Source organism: Colossoma macropomum, unplaced genomic scaffold (genome assembly GCF_904425465.1).
Source record: "Colossoma macropomum unplaced genomic scaffold, Colossoma_macropomum, whole genome shotgun sequence".
NCBI lineage: Eukaryota > Metazoa > Chordata > Actinopteri > Characiformes > Serrasalmidae > Colossoma > Colossoma macropomum.
The window spans coordinates 39,078,266-39,089,252 of record NW_023494787.1 but is presented as its reverse complement, the minus strand read 5'-3'; the positions used below and the strand labels follow the sequence as shown (position 1 = coordinate 39,089,252).

Genomic DNA, 10,987 nt, shown 5'->3' with positions numbered 1-10,987 from the left:
TTTCACAATAGGGATTCCTTACTGTTTAGGACTTCACTTAAGATGTGCGTTAATTTCCACATTAATCTGCCAACTATTTATTAAATTTAGAAAAACATGGAAAATTCACCAGAGAAAACTAATGAACTGTACTTTTTATTGTTTTCTGAAACATTAGGCCTCGTTCACTAATATCTTCCTAAGTTTTTTCTTGAATGTGTTCTTGAGAAATGTCCCCAGAAAAAGTCTATATCAGATTCATGACGTGTTCTTAAAATGCAGAACTGTTTGCACCTTTGTCTAAGTAGATTCTGTTCTTAGCTTAGAACAAATCCCAGATAAGAAAACATTGGTAAATGTCAGAATCTTCATGAAAACTGCGTAAGTGGGTTTTTTGAGAAGAAATTTATTCTTTAGAGTTGGTGAATGAGGCCCATTCTTATTATCACAGTACAGTAGGACTACATGCTTCCAGAAAAGAGTCTATTTATAAACTATCACAATTATATTTTAAAACTTTTGCTTTGTAATAAATAGATTATTCTACATCACCTCTACATCAGATACATGATGTGTTCTTAAAGACAGCATGAAAGAGAGAGAGGTATAAAGAGGGAGAGAAAGGAGAAAAAGGGAGAGAGAGACAGAGAGAAGCAGACAGAAGACAGAGAGTAGAAAAAAGTAAGATATATATATATAGAGAGAAGTAGAAAAATAGAGGAAGAGTAGAGAGAATAGAAAGAGAGAGAGAGCGGAGAAAAAGAGGGAGAGAAAAGAGGAAAAAGGGGAAAGAGACAGAAAAAGACAGAAGGAGAAAGAGAAAGAGAGAAAGAAGAAGCGACAGAGAGTACAACCCTATCTTCAAAAAATGGCCTCTATTTATGATTATTGTTGAAGAGGTTGACTGTGGCTTTGATGTCAGAAAGGTTTTAAAGATCATTTTAAGCAGGTCTTCCTGTCAGGGGTGAACACAGCAAAGTCATTGCTGGCAGGGCTGTAACTAGTATCAGAATTTTTCGCACAAATGTGACCTACATCTCATAGTTAATTAAATAACTGACAAATATCCGTGTTACACCAACTCTACGTGTCTCCTTTAGTTTTATTTATTTATTTTTTTTCATTTACAACCGCATTTCCAAAAAAGTTGGGACGCTGTGCAAAATGTAAATAAAAACAAAATGCAATGATGTGCAAATCATTTAAACCCTATATTTAATTGAAAGTAGTACAAAGCCAACATATCAGATGTTGAAAATGAGAAATTTCATTGTTTTTGAAAAATATTTGCCCATTTTGAATTTGATGCCAAAAACATGTTCCAAAAAAGTTCAAACGGGGGCAACTGGTAAAGTTGTGTAATGCTAAAACACCAGGTGGTTGATTGACAACAGGTCAGTAACATGACTGGGTATAAAAAAAGCATCCCAGAGAGGCTGAGTCTTTCAGAAGTAAAGATGAGGAGGGGTTCACCACTCTGTGAAAGACTGCACGATCAAATATTGCAACAATTCAAGAATAACATTTCTCAACTTGAAATAGCGAAGTACTTTGGCTTTTCATCTGTACATCATAACATTAAAAGATTCAGAGAATCTGGAGAAATCTCTGTATGCAAGGGACAAGACCAAAAACCAGTATTTGCTGGCCATGATCTTTGTACCCTCAGGCGGCATTGTGTTAAAAACAGACATGATTCTGTAGTGGAAATCACTGCATGGGCTCAGAAACACTTCTGAAAACACTGTATGTGAAAACAGTTCATTGCTGCATCTAAAATGTAAGGTAAAACTCTAAAACGCAAAGAAGAAACTGTACATAAACAGAATCCAGAAACACTGCCACCTTCTCTGGGCCTGATTTGAAATGGACTGAGGGGAATTGAATAAGTGTTCTGTGGTCTGATGAATCAACTTTTTTTTTGGAAATCTTGGACACTGTGTCCTCCGGTCTAAAGACCACCCAGCTTGTTATCAGTGCACAGTTCATAAGCCAGTATTCATGATAGTACAGGGGTGCATTAGTGCACATGGTATGGGTGACGTGCACATCTGTGAAGGCACCATTAATGCTGAACAATACATTCCTGTTTTGGCAACGTGCTGCCGTCCAGGCGACATCTTTTTCAGGCAAGGCCTTGATTATTTCAGCAAGACAATGTTAAACCACATTCTGCATGTTTTACAACAGCATTGCTCCGTATTAAAAGAGTCCGGGTGCTAAATTGACCTGCCTGCAGTCCAGACCTGTCACCACTGAAAACATTTGGCACATTATAAAATGAAAAAATACGACAAAGACCCTGAAATGATGAGCAGCTGAAATCCTATATCAAACAAGAATGGGAAAACATTTCACTTTCAAAACTACAGCAGTGTCTCCTCAGTTTGCAAACACTTACAGAGTGTTGTTAAAAGAAGAGGTGATGCAGCACAGTGGTAAACATGCCCCGTCCCAACTTTTTTGGAATGTGTTGTTGGCATCAAATTCAAAATGGGCACATTTTTCAAAAAACAATACATTTTCTCAGTTTCAACGTTTGATATGTTGTCTTTGTAGCATTTTCCTTTAAAAATAGGATTTATATGATTTGCACATCATTGCATTCTATTTTTACTTACATTCTGCAAGTCCCAACTTTTTTGGAAATGGGGTTTAGAAAGAAAGATATAAGAGATAAGAAGAAAGGTGTATAGAGAGAGAGAGAGAGAAGCGAACAGAAGAGAGGGGAGAGAGAAAGATAAGGAGAAAGATGTATAGAGAGGGAGAGGCAAAGAGAAGAAGAAAGAGGGGTACGAGAGAGTGGAGTGAGAGAAAGAAAGCGGGAAAGAGAAAGGAGAAAGAAAGACAGAGAGAGAAGCGTACAAAGGGAGAGAGAAAGAGGCAGAGAGAAGAAAGAAGAGAAGAGAGAAGTGGAGTGAGAGAAAGAAAGAGGGAGAGAGAGAGAAATGCAGAGAAAAGAGGGAGAGATAGCCAGAGACAAAAAGATAGTAGAAAAGAATGAGAGAGAAGCAGAGAGAGAGAGAGAGAGAGAGAGAGAGAGAGAGAGAGTGTGTGTGTGTGTGTGCGTGTGTGTGTGAGAGAGAGAGATAATACCAGGCAGTTGCACAGGGAGGGTCTCAGCACTGTGTGTGTGTGTGGGAATGCTGTGGAGATATTAATACTCGTCTCTTGGCTGACATTGTCCGGTGGATTAGTCACTGACTAGAGTGAAAGATCTAGATTTCAAATGGATCTCCTCTCTTTTCCCAGCATCTCTCAGGCCTGGCTGTCACAGGCGTGTGTATATTAAACGTGGATTGTGTGTGTTAAAATGCATGAGTGCAAAAGTGTGCGGCACTGATATGTTCATTCTGTCAAAGGTCAGAGGTTTTGACAGACTCAGCAAAGGATTACAAAAAGATACATGACTTGACTCTCCCTCTCTGTCTCTGTCTCTCTCTCTGTGTATGAGGGTGTCAAACACAGGTCAGGAACAGCTAAGTCCGCTGAGCTGGTAACAACTGAGCAGTGGACTCGGGTAGAAAAAATTTGCACTGGCCACTCGGGCCATTAAGATGATAAGTCTTGTGGCCAACAATGTGCTCATCCTATGTACACTGTATCACATATACACAGTTACCAAAATCCATGAAACTGTTGCTCGGAAAAAGAAAACATATGTTACATAGACACTGGAAGTAGGGGTGCTGAAGGCGCTGCAGCAACCCCAGATCGTTTACCAACAACTGCTAAAAACAATAACAAGAAAATAGTTTGGGTTTTTGGTAGAGTTTGTATTTTTATTACGTTGTATATTCAGAATCTGCAGTAGCTCTGCACTGTTAACGCTGCATTTCAGAATGAAATGAATCACTACCCTCGCCAACATTGGACATGTAACATCTGTGTGTCATCTCAACACAAGCAGGAGTTGCAGGCTACTTCTGTGCCCTAAAACAGACTAATTTTGTTTTAAAAATGTTTTAAAAAATGTCAACAAACATAAATTATCTCCCATATTCCCATCCCTTTTCTTAGCCATTGTAATAATCTTCCACTGGAATTGTATCTTGCAGCATATTACCTGACTATCAATGATCTGATTGGTCAACATTTACCTCATTTACATCAAGTTTTTCCAGCACCCTCTAAACATTTTTAACACATCCAGCTTATTACATCAATAAGAATGCTACTGTTGTGGTGACCATGGTGGTCACCCTTGTGGAGCTGGAACGCCATGACATTGTCTAATCTTGGTTATGACTTTAGGTGCTGTTTAGCTACTGTGGTGATTTCTAGGAATGCACAAACATAATTGGCCAAGGAACTGTCAGATTTATGCTCAAAACACAAAATCAGCAATCAGCCAATTTATAGTTCTTATTTTGGCTAATATGTGTTGTGATTTTGTGGCTTAAACTTTAGTCAGTTACCTCTTACTCTTAACGTAGGACTATTGGATTCATGCTATTTAAACAGGCAACTTTAAACATTTAAAATGCCAGTTTGTCACATTAAACACCAAATAAAGTTGTTTATATTGCAAGATTGGCTAATAAAATGTACTGGCAATGTGCTAATGTGTTTCATGTGTTCATTTAGCCTAAACAGTGTAAGCTTCGGATAAAAAAGGCTAATGGAAATCAGCCAAAAAAATCAACCACCTGCCAATTTGGCTGTAAAGAAATTGGAATCAGAAGTGTCCATAAAAATTTATGGTCAGTGCACTACTAGTGATTGCCTCTTGGTGTAACATCATCTCAATTAACGTCTTATTTTATTTAAGACTTTATTTCATAGAGTGATATTAGCAAACGTCAGCCAATGGAACAGTATCTATGATACCAGGCTGACCAGCTTAGCAAAAGGAGGGGCGACACGGTCACCATACCTCCTCGTTAGCAACTGCAGTGGTTCCACTTCAGGAACTGTGACAATGTTCTTGTTTGGATTGTTTACATGGAAAATTATGCAAAATAAAATCTCCAAGGCCGCAGGCTATGAGTTTTTAGTGGCCAAAACATGGAAATATTGTGGCCAGGGGCACCAGGCAATAGGCATGTCTACCCCTGAGCAGACAGCTAGACTACTACTAGACAAGATTCCAGTTGGCCCACTAATGTCAGTATCATTCAGCCTCTACTGCCTTCTTCAATCAATCCAGCTGTACAGTTTTACAAACTCTGTTACTTTGACTTTTGTCAAAACATAACTGAAGGCTGCCACACTGTTACTTCACTGTGCTGTATGTACTGGAAAATTACAGATCCAATGTATGTAAATACACAAAACCACATTATCGCTGTCATCACATCCATTTTTATGGACCATTTGAAAGCACCACCTGCCTCTTGCAGTGTGGAAATTCATGATGAATGGTCCAAAATTACTTGGAATAAAATTTTGTTACATTTGACATACATTAAAGTTAAGAATGTTTTTTTTTCTTTACCGTTATGGAGATTTTGTTAAGACAGTAGTGATATATTCGTTCATTGTACATCACAATTTTCAGTCCATAGCCAACAACTTTAATTCTGAAATTCATAACAATATTCTTCAGTCATAATAGCATTTAAAACCATATTTAAACATATCAATATTAATTAAATTCCTATACAAATCCTTTAGTTTGTACGTAAATAGAAACATTATACTTAACTTTTCAAATGGGAAGAATTACAAACCTACAAACGTACAATAATCTCTGTATTCTGCTTCCTGAAATCAAAGCTTAAAATACTTCATGTTGACAAACACAGCCAGTGACCTATGGCATTGTCAAATCAAGGTAAAACATCCAAAAACGAAAACAAAAATTAGAAAAGAATTCTTGAATAACTGAGGAAGGTCCAACGAAGAGATCTTAGCAAATAAATCATCTCATATGTACAAAGCTACAAAAAAAAACAAATAAACAAATCTACCTGGGTTCAGCGAGTCCTCTGCTGTGAGCTAAAATGACCAGCAAAATATCTACAGCATACTAAAGTCCTCATGCTTAGGTAAAGCTGTAATTACTCAATTAGTGTATGAAAAACCATGTGGTTTTACATCTTAATTTGCAACTATGCGTTTGTGTTTTTATTTAAAGTACAGCAATTCCTTTTGGTTTAATGGTCTTTGTTGTGTTTAAAGTTATGGCTTTTTTCAGAATGTTCTAGCATGTGTTTGAAAGATCAGCAATCTTTCTACTAAAGTGAAAGAAGAATAAATAAATTACAAATGAGCAAAAAAAGAAATCTTTACCTCTCATTTCCTAAAGTGAAATATCTGCACAAGACTCTTTCACGATTACTGAAGAATAAAAACTAACTGAGTGCTCCTGCATGTACAGAAAATGTAGTTTAGCAAGAGCTGAAAGCGAAACATCACATACAGCATCTCCATGCTGTTAACAAGAACGTCCTGAAGGTTTACTTCAGTCCTTTTAGCGACTGTCAAGGTTTATTTACGTGTTCATATGATAACACTAAACGTTTCATGCAATATCAAGTGCAGAGTCCTGTTATTCGTATAAACCTGACACTTATAAGCTTGTTGTCATGCTGCTTTGGCATATTCTTATTGGTCCACTGATGTCAAAAGCCAAACGACTGGATAAAAAAAAAAATACAAACAAACAAAAAAATACTGATGTCAAAAAATACAATGCCAAAGATTGCCACAAAAAGCTGTAAAACAAAAATCACCAAATACAATTAAATATGTATATGATTAAGGTAATATTGATAGCTATATATTCTTCCTTTGGAGTTCCAAGGAAGACTTGCTTATACAGTCTTGTGGTTCAGTAGGGTTGAGTCCGTTCTATTAAGTTAGGCTAGGGTCCAGTTCTAGATTCTAGGCACCAGTAGGGCATTAGCAACGTGAGGCCTCCCGTTCTCGTGGTTCTGGAGCTGACTCGCTCTCCTCTGGAATGTCTTGCAGATCTGAATGGAAAACAAAATTGAAAATAATTAAAAACTGGAAGCGTAAAACTGCACTGATCCACTGAAATGTACAGATGTCAGGCTTTGTGTACTGCTTTTGTTGTCTGTCTAAAATCCTCCAGTTCCTTCTTTATTAAAAATAGTCCACAATTGGACCTAAGTAATCAAATCAAATCGAACTGTTATATAAAATTTGTCATTTCTGATGCACTTAATAGTTTCCTAAAGAACTGCCCTGCAAAAAATAATATCTTAGCAATTAACATCATCTTAAATGTAGTCAAAATATCTAACAGTTCTCATTTGGAAATGGTTGTAGAAATATTATAAGATTATCTGACTACCTGATGTTTTATTACTTACTTTATGTATTTTCATTAAGTGAAGTTATCTCATTATATTGGCACTATATTGTTTTACAAATATTTCTTAAAATAGGAAAAATTATCTTCCAACACAGTGAGACAATTCTGCTTAAAAATGACCAAAAAAGTAAAAATGTCTAGAAATAAGTTTAATAATATTTGATATAATATTCCTATAACCTTCCCATAATATATATATATATATATATATATATATATATATATATATATATATATATATATATATATATAATATTCCTATAACCATCTCAAAATGAGAAATATTAGATATATCAACTACACTTAAGATTTCACTAGCAAAGATGTAATTTTTTGCAGTGTCAATTCAAGTTGGCAAGCCAGATATTTACCCCCTATTAAAGATTTAACACATGACAAAATGTTCCCAGTTTAAAAAAACTGATATTCCTTTAGTATCTTTGTCAGTATCTTGACATGAATGCTGACACACAGCAGGTCGTCAGTTATATCAGTTAGTAATGAACTGATGTGTGATTTTCTAAGCCTTTAGCTAATCATGCAAGCAGCGCACAGGACCACCTACAAACAGCACCCTTGTGAGAAGCAGGGTTTAAAAGGCACAGTGAAATAGTGGAGCTGCCAACAAAGCATCATACAAAAGAGTAAAAGAAGCTTCAGGGACAGTGACATTGCAAAGTTAATAAATGAACTTCTTTCACACCAAAACATTTTGCTGGGGTGTAACTGAATTTGGAAACAATAACACAGACTGTGAGCGTGTACTGCAGTCGCATCAAGCCGCATTTGAACGCTGCGTCTTCTCACACGTCATTTAATTCAGAGAGTTGAAACCATGTTAAATATTTTTCTAGCATGTGTTTGATGCTCATGCCTCTGTCAATCCACTGTTTCTTTTGCAGCTGTTAAAGAAAGGGTCCCAACAACATGCCTTTGAGAAACTACTGCAATATTACGCCAGCCATATTTCATAGCAGTGTCGTGCATAACACGCAGAAAGAATGCGTCCAATTTGCACCTAAAACTGGTGCAAAAGGATTAGTACATCCGGCTTACAGTGCACAGTCAGAAATGGCAGGATCTGCATGCTCTGAAATATTTAACCAGTCTGACTTCTCCATTTAAAAAACACACTTTCATTCACCCACACACAGAAAATGGCTCTGTAGCTGCTTCACTCATTTTCATACTGTGCCTATGTGTGCAGGTGCGTAGGTGAGCGTGATTTATGAGGCCGTGTGTTGTATTAAATACTGTGAGCATGTACTGTGTATTCTAACTGAATCAATATCACTTACATAAGCTTGAGTGTAGGCTGCTATTAGTATTACGTGGGGCTAAAGTTTAGCGCATGTCAGCTGAGGCATCTCTACACAGGCCGAAGCACAACCACACTTACAACACACCAAAAATGACAGTTGAATTAATACATAATTACAGTGGTGTAAAGTAGGGGTGTCCAGTCTTATCCGCAAAGGTCCAGTGTGCTGCAGAGAGCATATGTGATCAGTTATTTGAAGACTGAGACCAACTGATTTAACGAGTAGAATCTGGTGTGCTTCTGTTTGTGTAGAATAAAAATCTGCAGCAACACTGACCCTTTATGGATGACATGCTGAAGTCAAGATCAGGAACAGTTTTGGTAGCACATGTCAAAATAAACTCCTCCTTCGCTGGACAGCAAGGTATAATAAATTATTTTTATTTATTATTTTAAAATTAATTTTTAGGATTTAATAAAGTAGATCAGCGTGTTTCAGCATTTCCATGCTGCATTATGATATGATAGGGGCAATATGATAGAAAATCAATGTTTTTGTACAATGTAAACACAAAATTCTGTTCATTCCTGAGAGTATATGTTCTGAACACCTGGTTCTGAATTCACAGTTGTTCTGATGCTGTAACCATGAACACATCTGCTTATGACCACCCGTTCATCCTAGTTAAAGTGCTAAAGAATGTCCAACCGAATCATGAGCAGAGTGTACTGTTATGTCTCTAGTTGTATGACATATTTCTGTAATGCATGCTGGCTGTTGCAATGGGTGAAAACAAGCAAAAGATACAAAACTGTGTATTTTGTCAAAGCGATGAAGCTGAGTGAAACAATGCAGCAAAACAGAACATTATAGACCATGACAAGTACAAAAACCTTCACTCTTTTAAGGAATAACACTGCTTTTCTAAATATAGTGGAATGGCTTAGGTGTTTTTCACAGAAGTGCATTTATTCTAATAGCACCTCAATGCTCTGCAATCAGCAGCAGAGTTAGTAATTAATGCTCACTTTATCTTATACTTCACCGCTTCTGAGTCAGCTCAGTCAGATGTGAGGAAAAAAGGCAGGCACTCTTTTTTATCTCTCAGTTTCTTATAAGGAACTAGATGCATCAGACAAGTCTTGCTAAGTCAAATTTGCTAAAATGTCTTCTTAAGATTGGCTTCTTACAAGCTACTCAATGATTATCACTGTGCCCAAAGGTCTCTTCTACATCACTGAAATACTGACCTCTCGGGCTCTCTGAACGTGGAGACACCTTTACGTCTTCATCATCATCATCATCATCATCATCATCTGAGATCACATCTACATCTACATCACTGCAATCCTGCAGGCAGTCCAGCTGATCCACAGATGCTTGGCTAGCCAGGGGTGTGTCCATGTTTGGGTCAGTCTCACTCTCTTTACGCTGGGGTGGAGCCTGTAGGAGAGAGAGGGTGGTTAAATCCTAATAATAAAGTGGTTAAATCCTAATAATAAAAGTGGTGTTTAAAACGTCAATGTCACAAATGTTTGCAAGAATGAAAGTTTCTTGAAATCATTACTATCTGGGTTTACGTGCTCTTGAAGGCTCTTACATGTGAAACACTTATGGAATGCTATTTTTAGAGGCTGCAAAAAGTATTCTGCTTTTTTTAAAATGTGAAATACAATAAGTGATCCTATTATTCAATAACCCCAACAAGGAAGCTCCATATGTCCATGTACGTCAGTATCACTTCTGTAAACGGTCATAAAGAAAATTATTCAGCTGATTGTGATTATATACTTCCCATTTAAGCGATTACTATTTATAACATTTTCCCAACAAGGTGAATCCAAACAGGGATTAATAATGGTTCAGAAAAACTGACATTTTTTAACGCAGTGTGATGTGGTACCTGTGAAGCAGCAGCTGTGGTGCTTTCCCCTAGAACAGCACTGTTGGACTTTAGATCTCTTAACTGTTTCTCTAGCTGAGCTCTTGCTCTCTCGCTGTCCTTCAGCTTCCCCTCGGCTCCTCTTAACCGGACCAACTCCTCCTGCAGAAGGCTGTGCTGTCGCTGGAGCAGGGCCAGTTCCCCCACTGAGCCCACATCGCTGCCTCCGTCCCGCGACAGAGACCGTACAGGGCGGGCACCAGCCGCGGCCGGAGACACAGAGTTCTCACGCAGGCAGAACTCTAAAATAGAGTCCTGACGAATCACTGCACCCTGAGAAAAAGTAAAATATGTGTTTCAAGGTATTCCTAAAATGTTATGGTGTTAATTCAAAAAATGTTATTTAACAGCACTTTTTGACTTAAAACATTTAACTTCATATTTGATTTTTATAAAATGAACTATACAATTGGATAATGAATTACAATACATACAAAACATAGTTGAATTCTGTGTATTAACTGACGTAGTTTACTAATTTGTCTATTTTTGAGCTTAATATCAATTATATCAGTATAAAAA

The 10,987-nt window shown here is 37.2% G+C and overlaps 1 protein-coding gene across 6 annotated transcripts in view; it reads right to left on the bottom strand.

The window, feature by feature from the left end:
* Window positions 1-5,472: 5,472 nt before the first annotated feature.
* The window catches only part of arhgef1a (Rho guanine nucleotide exchange factor (GEF) 1a), a 64,032-nt gene continuing 58,517 nt past the window's right edge, over window positions 5,473-10,987 (bottom strand). For all 6 annotated transcript variants that reach the window (XM_036567278.1, XM_036567282.1, XM_036567280.1 and 3 more), the window contains 3 exons: window positions 10,427-10,738; window positions 9,774-9,966; window positions 5,473-6,896 (listed from right to left, as the gene is read on the bottom strand). In XM_036567278.1, the coding sequence (XP_036423171.1) occupies window positions 6,826-6,896; window positions 9,774-9,966; window positions 10,427-10,738 (576 nt within the window). In that variant the 3' untranslated portion in view covers window positions 5,473-6,825. The remainder of the gene's footprint in view (window positions 6,897-9,773; window positions 9,967-10,426; window positions 10,739-10,987) is intronic.